This window comes from Pseudonaja textilis, chromosome 3 (assembly GCF_049901715.1).
Source record: "Pseudonaja textilis isolate UNSWEBS1 chromosome 3, rPseTex1.2, whole genome shotgun sequence".
In the NCBI taxonomy this organism is placed as follows: Eukaryota; Metazoa; Chordata; class Lepidosauria; order Squamata; family Elapidae; genus Pseudonaja; species Pseudonaja textilis.
In genome coordinates this window covers 115856988-115874832 of record NC_141992.1, presented here as the reverse complement: position 1 = coordinate 115874832, position 17845 = coordinate 115856988, and the positions used below count along the sequence as shown (strand labels likewise).

Genomic DNA, 17845 nt, shown 5'->3' with positions numbered 1-17845 from the left:
GTGTTTTGAGGTTAGAATCAGTTTAAATCCTGGCTGATGTTCTGCCTTTTACCCTCAAGAGGGTTAAGGATGATCTTTAGAAGAAAGGATTATTTGAAAATCGCACAGCAATGACTGTAACTGAATGAACTGAAAATGAAAAGCCTTGTGAAAAAAACACAACATGAACAGCAAAATAATAAAAAGCCTGTGTGTCACCAAGAGAAATGATCATTGTCACTTTACATGCCATCAAAAGTGGCAAGAATAGTAATTGCTTAAATCTGCCCCCCCCAAGCAACAACAGCCTAAATAGTTCTGTTAATCTCCAAAAAAGAAGACCTCAAAGCCTTTAGTTTGTGTTTGAACTTCATAGGCCACTGACAGTTTTGCAGCCTTTGACAATAGCTTCATTCCCTCAATTACACAATGGGAATATCTGACAAGAGATAGGCAGATCAAGAAGATAAATGCTGCCAATTCAGCTTCTGCACACAGCCTAGTGAAGAAATCCAAGGTTCCTTAAGGTCAATAAATCCTCCAATTTGGGGGATTGTAGAGTTCTTAGTTTAGAGAAGTGTGAGTTAGAAGCATAGAATTTGCCATTTAAAAAGTGCTAGCACAAATTCATGGCAAATCAATGGCTCCTCTCCAAGATGATTATACAATATTTCTTGTAATAAAGGCAGCGGGGCTTTCAGTAATAATTGCTACAGAATATGGGTAGGATATTCAGATGTTCAGCCTGTGGCTCTCAGGGGCCATCTAGTGGTCCATTGTGGAAAAGAGTGAAAGGGTTTGAGGCCCTTACCCAATTGGGTTCTCTTTACACTCCTGTCCCAATTAAAACCCAATCAAAAGCAAGTTGCCATGTGAAACATTCCTATAAAGCTTAGAAGAAACATGTACCTGTCCTCAATCTTCAGGATATTATTATGGATCAACTGCAAGAAAAACTCACGGAGGCTAGAACAGCTTTCCTTCAGAGAAACTCTCTGCAGTAACAAAAGGAAAAGCAACTATAAAAACAGCCCAGATAAAATATTCTTAAATGAGACTTGTGCATTTTGGGGTTGCCAAATCAGTAAATTAAGTGAAGAAATCCCCCCCTACTTTGCAGTTAATGACTGTCCCTTGATAATTATCACCTACTTTATTAGGAAGGAAGGGGGAGGGGAATGTAATTGCAAAAGGCATAAATCATCTTCTGATGTGATATTAAGAAGCAAATTAAATTAGGCAAAACAACCTATACACATCCATGTAACCCAGGATCATGGTATTAGCTCAACTATAGTTTTCAACATGGATTATTTGCAATGTATATGGCCAAACTTCTAAGAACCTCTTCTATATTTAAAAGTCCAGTATGTGGTGGTATTACATGAAAGAAAAAAAGTTGTTCAAAAATTGAAAATATTTATAATCATGATCCATAATAAAATAAGGATAATGTATAATAAAATAAAGATATCCATCCAAAAGACACTGAATGTTACTTCCATCTAGTGGCAGTAAGTGGTAATAATATCCAATCAGCTATACTCAAATATTCCAATAAACATATGTGTACAGTCAATTGAAAGGCAATTGATAGAACACTTGAATGGGCCCCATTTGAGACTATATAAATGTCCAATTCAAAAGGTATACATTTTACATATGCAAATATTAAGGTTTCTTATAAATTTTCCTTTGAAATATGAAGTTATTTGGAATAGCTATCTTGACACCCATTAAAATATATTGAAGCATTAAAGTAAGACAGAAACCAGGAGGAAAAAATGAAGTGAGTTGAACTTTGAGCCAGGTTTGTAAATGTTTAACATTTCAAGATACAGTGAGAGGCAGATTTCAGACTTGCAAACCAAGTCTTCTCAGAGAGTTTAGACTGAAAAGCAGCTCTCTGAAAGCTTGCTGAAAATATGCAGACGTTTGTAAATTCTTCTTTCCAGAAATATAAATTCTAGCTGTTAAATTACCTGTTCAACAATTACAGCATTTCTCAGCGAAGTGCTCTGTTGAAGATGAGATACAAACTCTTTCATTCCATATATAAACTCATTGTAAGTTGAGACCTGTAAAAACATTCAAATTAAATTATTTCTAACTTCAGAAAAGACTATAACATATAATGTAAAACAGGAAAGGGTAAGATATCTGAGTAAAAAATTACCAATAATTTTCAGATATAGAAATTAAAATTCAAAAGACTTCTTATAATGCCCAGGATAAAAAACATAATTGGGGTGAAATGGGACTGGCCATTTATATCAAACAGAATGAAAAAAGCTCTCTTTGAAATTTAAAACCTATTTTAAAAAGTATAATGAACACCATTGGATTGGCCTGAGAATCACTTTTGGCCTGTTAATTTATGTTAATTTATATATAGCTACTTATGTAAAGTATAAATTCAATGAAGATATTAGAATGCATAGGACTGCAGATTGTCAGATATATTTTAATATAAACATTACAGTTTGGAGCCCATAAATGGCTATACTGTTCTTATAGCCCCGTGATGGTGAACCTATGACACGCGTGCCACAGGTGGAACGCAGAGCCATTTGTGCGGGCACGCAAGCCCCAGCCAAACTTACCTGCACTGAGCATGAGCGTGCCTCCCAGCTGATTTTCAGCCCATTTTCGCCCTCCCGGAGGTTCAAGGAAAGCCTCTGCAGCCTCGGGAGGCCGAAAAATGGGCCTTCCAGAAATACCGGAAGTGCTGAAACAGGCCTGTTTTCAGCCTCCCAAGGCTTCCCTTGAGCCTTTGGGAGAGTGAAAACATCCTCCCCAGGGCTCCAGAGGCCCTCCAGAGGCTGAAAATGGTTACTTTTGGTATTTCCAGACATGCATAGTGCAGGTAAGAGGGCGGGGCAGGGGTGCTGCGCACGCATGCGCAGGATGGGCACATTGCATTGTGGGTGCCGGCACACGCGCACGCTTTCAGCACACACAACAAAAAGGTTTGCCATCACTGTTATAGCTCATAAAATGTCTGCGCTCTTCCAGAGATTGTACTGTACACCTTTACTCATTTAATTGCTTTAATGTTAATTTGTATGGCTATTTGAGGTGTGTGTCTGTTTTAATTGTAAACTGCCCAATCATGAATGTATAAATTGAAATATATAACATGAATAAATGAGCAAATAAATAAACAAACCAAAAGCCATTCTGTATGAATGCCATGATAGAAATTACATTTATTTTCAAATATAAAATTAAAAAGGAAAACATTAAAATGTTAAACAATTGCAAAAATCATAGTTAATGCCCATATCCAGGAATCAATTATTTAGCCTAATTGATGCTTCTACTTGTAGAAATTAGGAGATATATCACTTCTGGTGGCAAAATACTATTTTAAGTCCTAAAAGCGAACATAACTTTAAATATAAATAAGAGCATATATAAAAATCCATGTGACCTAGCACATTTAAAGAACCCAACTTTATTCTTTTAGTAATAGTGGGGAACGCTCGTGTCTCTCTTACATGTCTTTTATAATGTTTTTTAATATATCCATTTCCAGTCCTCATGATTGCTGCATAGCGTCGTATGCTGTAAGTGGTATTCCTGGCTGGTTCAAGAACCTGTAAAACCACTTCTACCAGTTTATCATGGGGAAGAGTGTCGTAGGCGCCTGTGACATCAGCCTGGAAAAGAAACGGAGGCAATTTCTTAACTTTCAAATGTCACTCAAAATAAATGTGACCACAATAGAAGAGTATTCACTCACAAAAAGTTGTGCAGTTGTCATGGTTTTCAAATAACATCAGTGTGGATAGTGGCCAAACACTTATAATTCTCCATAAAAAAAAGGAAAGTAAAAGGAGGTAAAATTTCATTTTATTTATTCAATTTCTATGGCACCCCAACTCAACCAAGTGATTCTGGGCAGCTTTGGTTTGGTTATATGTAATTATGCTCACTTTCAGTAAAGTATGGGGATTACTCTTCCCTTCAAAAACCTCTTCATTAAGGTATTTTGTTTTCAGGAAGACTGAACAAAGGTCCAAGACAAGTACAGGGAGAGGAACTATATATCCTGGTTGTAACTGATCTCTGATTCCAACCAAAACTATTTGTCTGACTGTTTATCTGCCTATAAGTGCCCTGACTTTGAAAGAGACAGAATGTAAAGCTTTCAAGCATTTTTGTGGAATTTGTACAAAACAGATATATTTGCTAGATGATGTGGAGAAGTGCAGGGCAAATTTTAGGCTGTAGGACCTTTCCTTTTTCTGGAATCCTGAAGAACAGTTAAAACTAGAGGTAAATTATCATCTAAGGAACAAGAATATAGTCTAGAAATTGGATAACACAATTTTTGTGAACTAGGAAGACTGATTTTTCCTTAGGGATGAAGAGGGAATGTGTTTGATTTCATTGCTGTCTCAATGAAAATCCACGTTTGCCTGAGAATGTCCGTAATTCTACACTCCTGCGTACGTCTAAGGTCATCAAGACCATTTTCCATCAAAAGGTCCTGATACATCTGAAAAGTACAGATGTTAATGGCAAACTATTATTAGAGCCCATGTTGACACGGATTCTTTGAGGAATCAATGTGTTTGGCAGGATGAGAATTGGTTTCCAATCTATATATATAAAAACAAAATACCACTCACGCATCATCACAAAATCTCCAGAACCATAAAGCCTACAAACTTGAAATTTGGCACATATGTTCCTCTTGGCTTCTAGGTGCTTACTAAAAAAGGATTTTTCAAAACGACCATCAAAGCATTAGTATTTTGTATATTATTAACAGGCTCTAATGCTAAGGAGTTCTACCCCCCCTCCCCACCTGAAAAGAAATCTGTTCCAAATGCAAAACACAAACAGTGGAGTTTCTGTTTCAGAGCACCAAGCAGCTTTAGTACAGAACAGTTGAGCTAAGCCATGCCCAGGCTCCTTGCTATCTCCTTGCTCACACAGCAAATACTCTTTCCGTTTCCAAACAGCTCTCAACTCTCTCACACACCAGCAGGATGCTAGCCAGATGATTACCGATGGATGCTGGTAGGCATATTTTCCCCCTTATTTTCCTTCCCCAAAACTAAGCCCGATCACATAGTTTTGTAGTGAAGCACGGGTATCCAGCTAGTTATCCATATGTATGAAGTTCAACATATTGCCTTTATCCACAGAATGTTAGCTGCCCATCCTTTGTCCAACTGTAGCACTGCTCGATGCAGCCTTGTTGTTCTTTGCTTTGTTCTTCTTTCTAAGCTTCCTGGTTTGTCTGGACTATGACCCTGCAATTGCTCCATTATCTCCTATGTTGATTCACTTCAGATAAGCAGCTCCAGAGCTATTCGTCATGAAGCCTCAAGGAGTTGGGAAGGAGGTTCTTTTTGACTTGTCTTTTCACCTTAACAGGAGATGAACTTTTCTGATCAATTCTATTGTTCTAGTGATAAAGAATAAAATACTCCAGACTTCCAAGAAATGAGACTGCATCCTTAACAAAAGAAAAATGCTGAATCTTATTAGAAAGGAGGCCCATTCACAAAGAGAACGGCAGCTCCTGTTTTTTGAACATACCTTCACAAAGTAGAATTTAGGCATTTCAGCATATAGTTCCAAAACCTTTGAAACAAACTTCTTCCATATTATATAAATGTCATCCTTTCCAAACACAGTTGAGCCAAGTATAGCAGGGTTCTTCAGTCGTTCATAATTAAGAACACTAAATACATTTTTAAGTTGCACATTGAAATGTGGACCCTAAAAAAAGAGTTAAAAGAAAAACAATGAATTTCCGCAATATTAAGTGCTTCTCTCATATGAGAGCATAAATTATTCAATATTAGAAAAGAAGGAAAGAGGCTTCAAAAAAATTTCTTAATGAGCTGTTGGAAAGGGCACAGGAAGAAAGAAAAAGTTGCAAGCATGTGATTAAGGAGCAAATGTGATGGGTACATGAAGAAGCTGAGGTCTATGTGAAAAAGAAACCACCTGGGTCACAAGAAATCACTCTTAACTAATACAACATTGAACCTACTTTTAAAAGATAAAAAGGAGAATTATTGTTCAGGGATATTTATTAAATACTTCCTGCATGAAGAGGTATACACTTCCTGTATGAAGAGGTATACACTGATGGTATTTGGATAATGCTCTACCGAAAGGTGTCTCAACAGCACCTGGTTAAGCTTGTCTAAGGATGGAAGCTAAGCAGGGTTGGTCTAGTTAGTAGCTGGATAAAAGTCCTCCACGGAATAACCAAATCTGCAGGTGAAACTAGAAAATTAAAAATAAAAATCTCTCAGAAAGGATTGGTGGCAACCTACTTCTGTATTTTTGAAAGAAAAAAAGACGAGCAATTATAGGTGTATCATTAAATCACCAGTTGAGTTTGATTTCGAAAAAACAAACAAACCCTATCCCAATCTTTTATTGAAAGATTATACAGGAATTTAGAAATGATGCGGGGCGGGGGGGTGGAATTTATTAAGAAACTTTTAAGGAGTGGCTTGCTGGAATAATTACATTGTCCATGGATTGAAAGAAGAGACGAAATCATCAAAACAATCCCATCTTGATTTTTGTTTAGTATAAGATTGGAGAGTAAGAAACTTGGATTGATTTTTCAAGATTTTATTATCATACATTAACCCAACATTAAAATAGGAAATTTGCAATGCCTTTCTTGGCCTGGGCTTTTTAAAAGCTGAGAACAAGAAAGAGATTTGTAGAACCAAAGAGTTAATTCATGAGCTGGATAAAATGTATGGATCTATGCATTAATAGACAGATTGACAACAACATGTATCGAACTATGATCTTTACCTGTTTCTGTTTTCATATATGTATGAATGCACTATCACTAGGCTAGAAAGTATCATATCTTGTTAAATTAGATTGGGAGAAATGGAAAGATCTGCAATTGTCATTAACAGGAAGAATAACTACTATAAAAATGAATATTTTACCAAAACTATTATATTTATTCCAAACAATTCCAATAAAATTGGAAAAAAATATTTTGAAGAACTAAATAAAATAATATTAAGATATATTTGGTTAGGGAAAAAAGGAAGAATAGATTTGAAAATGTTGCAAGACTCTAAAAAGAGGGGGCTTTGGGCTGCCAGATTGGGAACTGTACTACCAGGCCTCGGTACTTACATGGGTGAAAGAATGGATCAATTTGAGGCATAAAAGACTATTAACTTTAGAAGGACATGACCTTCAGCTAGGTTGGCATACTTTTTTATAGTATGGGAAGAATAAAATAGTTACTTTCACATTATATTAGAAATGCATTGTCATCAGTATGGCTTAAAATTAAAGAACAACATTACATAAAAATATCAGTCTGGCTTTCCACAATGGCAGCATTGATACATCCTAGTGTTATTAATATGGAAAAAAAATTGTAGGAAATAGATATTTTGAATGAAAAGGGGGAATTAAAAACCAAGCAGGAACTTAGTACTCAAGGGATGGACATTGTATGGTGGCCAAAAATGCACATACAATCTCAATATGAGAAAGATGCTAAAATGTATGATTTCAATAAAGAATTAACAGAATTGGACCAGATATTAACTGGAATGGATGAAAAACTGATGAAAAAAATATACTGATACTTATTAGGTATTAAACTTGAAAGCGAGCAGGTAAAGGAGATAATAATTGCTTGGGCTAAATTTTTTTGGATATGCAGTAGAATTAGACAAATGACAGAAATTGTGCGGTAGAAATGTTAAATTGATTATGTCAACTGCATATAAAGAAAATTTGTATAAAATATTCTATAGATGGCATTTTGCACCAACAAGACTGGCAAAAATGCATAAGGATAGATCTGTTAAATGTTAGAAATGCAATCAAATACCCGGTTCATATTACCGTATGTGGTGGACATGTCCGAAAGCTAAAAAATATTGGATGAAAATACATACTTGGTTGAAAAAATGATATAACAGCATATAGACATGAAACCAGAAATATTTTTATTGGGCATTCTGCCGGAAAAATATGACAAAAGGACTATATACTGCACTTGATTTTACATGTATTAACTGCAGCTAGAACTGTATATATACGCAACAATGGAAGTGTGACAAGATCCAGCAGACGACAGTGTAATTAAGAAATTAGAATCAGCAGAAATGGATAGCCTTTTGTGGCCTGCCAGCAGAGATGGCAATAGATTCGGACAGTGAGGAGGTTGGGGAGGAATATGGGCCAGTCCTGGAGTCTGGGGAAGGCTCTGATGAATGCTCTGTGTCGGAGACAGAGATGGGGCCAGGGCCATCTTACAGTTATCAGCTGCCTTCAGAGTCAGACATCAGTGAGGTAGAAAGACAGCTGGAGCCGGTTCCCAGTGTACACATGCGCAGACCTGCCAGAAAAAGGGAACAGCTATGGAACAAGGGCCAACTTGGGAGTAAAGCCACAGGTGGACGGTGAATGGTTCCTCCCATAGGGAATAAAAGAAGAGCGAAAGGAGAGTGGGATTTTGCAGAAGACAATTAGTTCATCTGAAGATCTGTTTCTGCATTCTTGCCTAGTACTGGCTGCTATAGTGATGCCTCTGAAAGGTATCAACCTGGCACCTCTCCAAGTCTGATAAAGGTCTGTAATTGTGAAATATCTTGAAAGACTGTTGGCCAGGACTTTGCTGGAGAGGAATTCACTGTAAACTAAATAAAGGGGGTTTATCGGGACAAGGAGTCAGTTTCGTGCTGTTGGGGAAGCCGAGGTCAGAACAAGACTAACACTATTAAGGACAAAGAAGAAACTGAACACGTTTTGACATTGGACTTATTTTATCAATGGTTAAGACAATAAAAACAGAAGTTAGAAATGCAGGGACATAAAAAGGATAAATGTTAAAATGGAAATGTATTAAAATAAACAAGCTAAATATTATTGTTATTCCAGTATTGTTATTGTGATGCTATTGTAAACATTTTGATTATGATTGTACAATTGTACCCAGACAACACAGTTTGATTAAAATGGAATTTTTATATGTTATACAAATAAAGTAAATAAAACGTGGGGGGAAGAGAACTGGGCTGCGGAACCATGGGTGAACATACATCCCCACTCGTGCGGGCAGTGGGGAAGAGTTTGTGTGTGTACTCGCTGGCCCTTTGCATAGAACCATCCTCTTTCTCTCTCCCCATTGGTCCTCACAGCCGGAAAGGTTGGAGAACTTTGTCCTATGCCACTCACAGAGATGAGGGACATGGTTTTATAATGGTGCTCTGTGCTAGTTGATAGTGATGGGGAACTTCTGGCTGCTGATATAGGGTGCTCCTAAGCTTAATCCTCTTCCTATCTTGTTTAATATCTATCTGAAATCACCAGAAGACATCATTAGACAGTTAAATGCTGATGGTACTGAATTGGTCCTCTCAATCTTGGGCCAAACAGAAGATGCTTCCCTGGAAGGAGCAGATTGATGACTGTAAGTCTTCTTAGATTTCCTGTTGGTAGACATGGCCAGAAGTATGCCATCTGCAACTGTTCTTGGAACCAGATGATTTGCCTTCTGTCATTTTTGGATCATAACCTGTTTGTGGGGGTGGGTGGATTGTTGCCTTGTATTTTACTGGTTAGTTGTAACATTATTCTTTGAAAGCATTAAATGGGCTTGTTTCAAATTATTTTAAGCCACTAGTGTTGGGCAAGTACAGAATGATTGTCAAATTAATAAATTCTTTACCTCATAAAAATTAAGGGTGTGAATAGCAGAGAACATACATCTTGGATGAAAAACATATTTTAATCAATCAATGAAGTCACAAAGAATCTGAGGGCAAGATGAATGAGCAAAGAAGTCCAAGATATCTAAAATCAACTGAATGAATAAAAGGGAACACAAGGTCACTCAAGACAAATAAAGCGGAGTACTCAGATCTATAAACAGCACAACAAAAGCCACAAGTTGCCAGGTGAAGTTGACAAACAATGCAAGGATCAAGTTGGGCTTAAAGGAAAAACAAAGGAAACAATAGACATCTTAGTTGAGATGACATAAAGTTAACAAGCTGTCAGCTCCCCAATGCAATAATTTAAAAATAGGACTGGGTTGGATAAGGATTTCATTTCAGAACTGAGAAGCATTTCATAAGAAATATGTTATCTCAAGTAAAGGCTGCATAAATTGCACTTTAAGTGCCTAAGGTATTTTTAGAGATATTCTAACCTAATATTTCAGTTGCCCTATTATTTCAGTTAGCACACTGCCAATATCCTGGATAGATGTCAAATCAAATGGCTTCATAATTGAAAGGTGTACACTTGGAATGCTCATCTCTTAATACCTCATTAGAACAAAAGATTTCGATAAGAATACCGATTTGATTTGGCTGAGATCTACCTTGCATTTTTAATCATTTTGGGAATAAGATAGAATAGACAAGATAGAATATATAGACATGAAACTGGGAGAAGTAACAAATAACGTTCAAAGTTATCTTGGTGGACAGAACACTGGGCTTAAATTAAAAACGTTATTCAAAAAAGAAAAATATTAAATCCAGGATTTAAGCAAAACAATAAAGGCTAAATGCAAAAGAAATGCATAGAGAATGTATACAAAACGGATGTTTAGATTGTGCTTGATCATAAGCGGAATAGAAATCAGCAACCTGAAGATTCTGCTACAAAATAAAATAAAAAACTGGCAATTGTAAGCTGTATTAATATAAGGATACTTAATACAAAGTAGTAGTTTGATCACTTTATAAAAATGATATCCTAACAGGAACAGTGTTTAATTCTGAATAATATATTTTGAAGATTTAAATGAATTGAAAAAGATTTAGAGAAGAGAAACTGCAACAATCAAAGTGTACAAACATATATCTCAGGCCCCTGCCCCCCAAATACATGAATTTGGCCGATGTAATGTTGAATTAACTCAATAAATTAAGGACCTTTTTGTCTCCACTGTTTTTGCAAAATGTTTCTGTTCCAACCACACCATGCTGTTTGACCACAGGCCTCAACCCATTTGGTTTGGGGATGAATCGGAGTTTTGATGCCACAGGAACGTATTTTCTCTGCTGCAAAAGTTCAATATCTTTCTCTAATAAAGGCTGAAGCTGCACTTTGGCCAGATGGTTCCTAAAAGGGAAGTTGGCAGTATTTTAAAATGTACACACGGCAGACTGTCATTTACTTATAAGATTTAGCGGCCAGTCAACTTCAAAGCACCTTCAGGTGGTCTACACTAAAAATAGGATACAGTAGAATTCTATCCTTAAATGACATCTAAATGTTTATTTTGAGGTATAATGTTCTAACTACTACGTTGTCATCCAACAAAAAGTTCCAGAAAGTGGCACCATCCGACTGACCTCCTCTTGGTTTAGAATACAGGCAGTCTCAGACCTGGTTAATACATGGATCAGTAAGTCTTAACTGGAAACGGAAAATAACCCAGAAGAAGGAAATGGCAGAATGTTCCCAAGGAAACTAAGTGGATATGTCTATAATCATCTCAAGTCAAGTTCTGGCTTCAAGGCAACTTCACATTTACATTCCACAAGAAATGTGGAATCCAACTCCAAAAAATGCATGATACTGTTCATAAGGCTCTGGAAACTAATCAGATGAAGAGAATTACAACCTGAGGAAAATTCCTCTGATGGAGGAGGAGAGCCCTGATGGCATAAGGTCCTTCCCACCACCCCTAATAGTCTTCAATGACAGAAGACAGCCGGGAGGTACATGGTTAGCAAAAGTAGCTTTTCCCTTCAGGGATTCTAAGCTCCTGGCAGCATTTTTTTCAAAGCACATACAGATGAGCTGAACTTCCTCTGCATTCTAATCCCAGATCAGGCAAGTTGTCTAAGATGTGAAGACAGACTTCAAGCCAGAATTAACAATGGAACAGCAACTGTCAAGTTTTAGCGCCAAGAGCATCCCACCATAGGTGCTGAAAAAAGTAGGGGTAAGAAATCTGATTTAATATCCTACCTGCTTGGGTGCTTTAGATCAGAGGTTTCTAACCTTGGCAACTTTAAGCCTGGTGGACTTCAACTCCCAGAATTCCCCAGCCAGCTTTGCTAGAATTCTAGGAGTTCAAGTCCACCAGGCTTAAAGTTGCCAAGGTTGGAGACTCCTGATTTATATCAGTGGTGGCCAACTGGTGGGATGCTGTGGGCTGCGAGAAAATTTTGGTGGGCAGCAGAGAAATCTCACCCCCAGAACACCCCCACAAAGCAATTAATCCAGGTTGCACAGAAACACAAGGCTGTGCCGCCCACATGGCCCGCAGGAACACTCCCCACCCAGTCACTCCTTACCCGGCAAACTTGCCTGCTAAATTGCTATTTTTCCTTTTTTCGACCATCAGCTGTTCTGCTCTGCTTGGAGATTTAGATTAGCTAGGAAGCAGGAAATGGTTGGATTTCTTGCTTTCTAGCTAGTCTTTAGATCTTTGCCTCTGCTTTTAAGCACAGCCAAACCTCCCTTAGGAATGAAGGTTCTATTATTCACTGCAGACTGACGGGAAGCAAATTTTATGTGACAGACTGAGCTAGCCGATGGCAGATAGATAGAACACTGAATGATTCTGTGAGCAACTGCCTGCTTTGCCTGATTTTGGGCAAAAGTTGCTTTTTTTGATAAAAAAAAATCAATATTTATATCAATATTTATAATATTTACATACAAGCCATGCCCAGCCAGTCACACGACCAAGCCACACCCACAAATTAGGCCAAGCCCACAGAACCGGCTAATGGTCCCTGGGATTTAAAATTATGAGTTTGGTGGTCCCTGAGGTCCAAAAGGTTGGCGACCCCTGCTTTAGATGACATCCCATATAAGGGAAGGCAGCTTAGGCTTTGAAAAATACCCCAAATAACCATGCTCCATTTGAGGTGAAATGAAGAGTAGCCTTGGATCGGGCTCCTTTACCCAGGCAGCGAGACACATGAGGACTTCCAGATCTCTATGGAAAGTCAATTTATGCAGTACAGAGCTGGGCTACCTATTTCCTACCTTGCCTAGCACCAGTCACCTTTAGCAGTCCAGCATCCCCCCACCCTGAAGGAAGCAGGGAGCAACTACAGCATAGCTACTCTGTACAAGATAGATGGGCTGACCTGGTGACTTAGATTAGGTCTGTAAGGCAGAATCCCCCACCCTTAGCGTAAAGGGAATAGCTTTCTTTGCACTTTTGAACTTCTGGTTTCCTAATAATACCTGATTCCAATGATCTGTAGTTTGCTCCAAACAGCTTTTCGGAAGAAAAAAAGTAAATTTTTTTGAAATGCTGTCTCTGTGATATAGAAGAAAGACCGGAGCAGCTCTGAAACATAGCAGTCCATCAGCCAGTACAGGAATTTAGACATCAGCTCCTCCCGAAAGCGATGTTCAGAGGCAGGAACAGAATGGCCACTTTCTACAGGGACAATCCAGATTTAGTGACAATCAATAAGATTTCTGTTCTTGCTAGAAGCATCTATTCACATTATCTTCACAACCAACTTAAAGGTTAAGTTAAGGAAATTCCAGATAAAATTATGCAAACCATTAAGTAATCACTGTGAAATGTCTAATGTGAATGTTTTTAGAGTGGGTAACAATGCTGCATTATAAATCAAAGATGTAATTGTATGTACACTTCTCTCCAATGCATGCACTAAATCTTATAGTAGGAACATCAACTTATTCTGCCAAAGAAGTCAGAATCTGGAAAAAAAAACACGCCCTTTTCAAACAAGCAGGCACTCTAATAAAATGTCTCTTATTTACAAGACTAATTTACACGTATAATTAAGAATGTGAAAGTAACATTTGAAAGTTTTTTCAAAAATAAAAGTGATATCCTGAGGATATCCCTGTTAATACCTTTGGTGAGACGAAGCCAAGCACAATCATTGACTCTCATTTTCCATGTCAATTCCTCCAAAGAAAACGCGGCAAATTTCCCCAAGGAGATAAACTTCTTCACATTTCTGTAGAAGCGGCACTTGTTGTGGTTTGAACCCCAAAGCGCAGGAGGCACCACTCTCTCTAAGCATCCCCTCACAAAAGTATATACTTGCCAGTGACTGCTATACTGCTTCAACAACGCTATGAAATCAGAACTGGAGGAATCTTGTTCCTTATCTTTTTTTTCAAACAACTCCATTCTTTCAGAGCTTCTGCTTGAAGCACCGGTTTCTGAAAATGGGTTCAAGGCACCTGAGCTGCTTGCCATGCAACCTTTTACTGGATTACCCTGCTGCCTCTCTGGTGAAATTTCTCCTTGGGGACCATTTTGTTTGAAACGCTGCTCTCCTAGGCTTATCTTGTCTGGTTCAGAAACTGAAATGGGACAATTCCTTTTTAATATTGCTTGATAGGGACACTTTGCATGGTTCCGTAAGAGTTCTTGGAACACCCTTCTCATCTGCCAATAGCGTTTCGGAACCCTCTTCTTTTTCTTGGGACCATTTTGAACGCTGGGACTGCCAGGCTGCTTCAGAATCTTACTGCTAAAGAATACTTGTTCTACTAAGCATTGTCCTCCTCTTGGATTGCCCTTCAAGTGGTTTAATACAAACGACTTAGGTAAACACTCTTTCAAACGCTGGTAGGAATATAAGAGAGAATGTCTCTCAATGTGCGCTACAGGAATGCTACTGTAAGACTTCTTGACAGATTTAGATGAGCAAATTCCAAGGTCTTTTTTTGGTAAAACCGTTTTTGCAAGCCCCAGTCGGACTGAACTAATATCAGAGGTTCCAGTTACCAGCTTTGGCAGTTTAGCATTGCATGTTGGCTGCAGATTGGATTCACTGAGTGTTTTACTTATACTATCTTGCTTTCCACATATCAAAGCCCTTTGATTGTCATTAGTTGCACTAGGTTCCCCAGATATTTGTACCCCACCATTCTGAGGAACAGAGTTCATAAGAGTTAATCCTTTTGAACATGATTGTATACATTCCGTAGAAGTCTCAGGTTTATCACAATCTAAAATCAGCTGATTTTGTTCTTTTCTAGAATCTGGGTTTCTTGTTTTTTTTCCTACATTGTCCTCATTTATCATGGTTTTTATTTTCTTGACATTAATTGTATCACACTGGCCTGTCCGCTTTCTTTTTAAACACTGTGTTCTTAATGATGGGCTAAGAGAGGGCTTTTGTTGCTTTTCTATGTGTTCACTGGTTGTCATAATTTGCTTTTTCTTTGTAGGATTTTGGCCAGGAGCACTCTGAGCTACCGAAGACGATTGATTGTTGTGTTGTTGCGTTTTGTTCCATTTCTCCCTTTCAGAATTCGATTTCTTCCGCTCTGTTTTTCTGGGATACCACCTACAAGACTGAAACCTTTTGTGGAGATAAGTTGTTAGGATACAAGGTGAAGGCCCATGAATCTTCTGTCTAAGAAACTTTGGAGGCCGTGTTGCATATCTTGAAGGAAGGTCATAGATGGGCTCTCCACAAATTTGGTAACAGCAGCTAGGAGGCACAACGAGAAAGAGAGCACAGTGCTCTAATAAATACATCATGACATCATCCCCAACTCTGTTTAGAATGATCTCCCAGAGCACATTCTGTCGAATAGTTTCTGTTGAACAATTAAGCATGTAGCTATGGATATTTGGTATATAATTACTTTCATTCAATAGGCTATAACCAAATGCCAACACATTCTTTTTCTTCTTTTGACAAATTCTATGAATGATTCGTGCAAGGACATCATCCTGACAGGAAACCTGCAAAATAACAAAAAAGCACCTTTCTAGCAAAATTTTGAATAAAATCACAAATGTCATTAATTATGTAGAATTGAATAGAAATGCAAGGAAAAAATCCTACTTTATTCAACAGTGGATAGCTGTTATGTGCTCATTGACTGTATCACTTTATTAAGAATCACCTTATGATTCTTGATGAATGTATCTTTTCTTTTTATGTACACTGAGAGCATATGCACCAAAGACAAATTCCTTGCGTGTCCAATCACACTTGACCAATAAAGAATTCTATTCTATTCTATTCTATTCTATTCTATTCTATTCTATTCTGTTGAATACCCACATGTAATGAAAAAATATTTCCACCACACGTCTCAATGTAACTTGAGCATTTCCTAATAACTGCATATACAACACTTTTTTCATTTAAAGCAGGAAGGAATATCTCAGTCAGATAAGGTTAGCTATAGAGCTGGATACTGGCATGGTAATCTTGAACTCTACAAGCATACATTGAAGTCTGTGGTACTTCTGGTAGCAAATAAAAATGGGCAAGAGCTCCTTACAACATTTCTAATCATAATTGTATCTAGAGTCTAGTAAAAACTGAGAAAAGTCACTCATTTATACTAATAAAAATGTAGGATTACAATACCTGCACGGCTTTGGACCTACTGTCCAAGACTGGAAAAACTGCAAGAAATTATAAGAAGTCCATGTTAAATTAATTAAAAAGGGGGTAACCTCCAGCTATTACCTCCCTCCTGAAAGGCCGTGCACCTCACAGGCATATCCAGAGATAGTCTATTCAAGATACAGAAAGATTAGCCATTAGAGGCTTTCCTAAAACCAACTTTCCTAAAATAAAAATGGGAAATGCCACTACTTCTCATTGATAAAAGGAACATTGGAAAACCAAAGGAGGCCTTGGGATGTCTGAAAGAAACTAAGAAATAGGTATGACCCTGAAACAAGACCATCAAGTAGAAAACCAGACACTAATCAAGGAACTACAACTCCCCCACCCACCCCCAACACTGGCAGGGCAAGCCATTGTATATAAACAGAGAGCAAACCACACACTCACTAAAAATGATGACATTATGTCGTTGGGTGAAGAAGCATCTACAAGCAAATAACCAATCTCAGAGAGTGCCAAGGTGCAGTTCCTCCCTGAGCTACATATATTCTCCAACTGGAACGATTACTTATATATTATCTCACCAGATTTTTCTTTCTTTCCATTAAATGGCTGCTTTCATTAGCTAGCCATGGCCACTACACCACAAACAGTCTTAGGTTCCCAAAGCCCACCTTTTACTCTTTAGCATTTTTAAGCAGATCTGTATATAACTTCACATAACTCTATTGGTTAAAAACAGTGCACCACGGACCCCTCATTTCAACCCTAGCTACAAATATTCTCCTTTATTGGTAAAACAGTGCAGTCTACAATAGGCAGAAGGAGAAAGCCCAATTCAAGCAGCGGGGAGGAATGGAAAGAGCAAATTGTGCAGGAACCAGAACACATATTAGGAATTTCTCGAGGGAAGAAGCCCTTTCTGCATTTTCCCGCAGACAATACTTGGCTGACTCTTGAAACACAGCGGGTACCAAGTGGCGAAATAAGTTATCGTCCCCCAAATGCAGGCTGCTTTTGGGGGGAGGAAAGGAGGGCCGGTGGGACCGAAAGTAATCCGGGTCAAACGTAAAACCAGCTCAATTACCTGCTGGACGCCGAAGTAGGTAGGGAGGGCCTTGCACTCAGCCAGCCGCCCCACCAGGCACTGGGCGACCAGGCTACAGTAACTCCCGGGATCCCCGTCCTGCACGAGAGGCTGCGGCTGGCCCTGTGCAAGAGTGTGCATCTGCAAGCGCCGCACAAAGACTTCCAGCGGCAGCACTTCCGCGTAAAAGCTGCACAGCAGCTCCCGCACAGCTCTCCATCGCCGGGATCGGTCCATGCAGGCGTCGAGAGAAGCGATGCACGGAGGCTGAGAGAGTGAGCGCCGGGACCAGCGCGTTTTCCGTAGTCCCCTGAAACCCGACTCGCCTCCCTTATTGGCTCTTCAAGGTGCCAGAAGCCACGCCCTTTAAGGCAAGCCCGGGAAAAGTTTCCGCTGGGTTTGTGTGTTTATGTGCAACCGTTTCTCTAACGCGAGCTGAAGTCCTTCAGGCTTAAACCTGCCA

The 17845-nt window shown here is 38.6% G+C and overlaps 1 protein-coding gene across 1 annotated transcript in view; it reads right to left on the bottom strand.

Moving 5' to 3' along the window:
• Positions 1-17679, bottom strand: part of TERT (telomerase reverse transcriptase) — a 31357-nt gene extending 13678 nt beyond the window's left edge. Inside the window, exons 1-8 of the mRNA XM_026700879.2 lie at positions 17383-17679; positions 13819-15673; positions 13171-13369; positions 10893-11082; positions 5536-5718; positions 3480-3641; positions 1962-2057; positions 889-974 (exon numbers count right to left, since the gene is read on the bottom strand). Of these exons, the coding sequence (XP_026556664.2) occupies positions 889-974; positions 1962-2057; positions 3480-3641; positions 5536-5718; positions 10893-11082; positions 13171-13369; positions 13819-15673; positions 17383-17619 (3008 nt within the window). The 5' untranslated portion in view covers positions 17620-17679. The remainder of the gene's footprint in view (positions 1-888; positions 975-1961; positions 2058-3479; positions 3642-5535; positions 5719-10892; positions 11083-13170; positions 13370-13818; positions 15674-17382) is intronic.
• Positions 17680-17845: the final 166 nt, after the last annotated feature.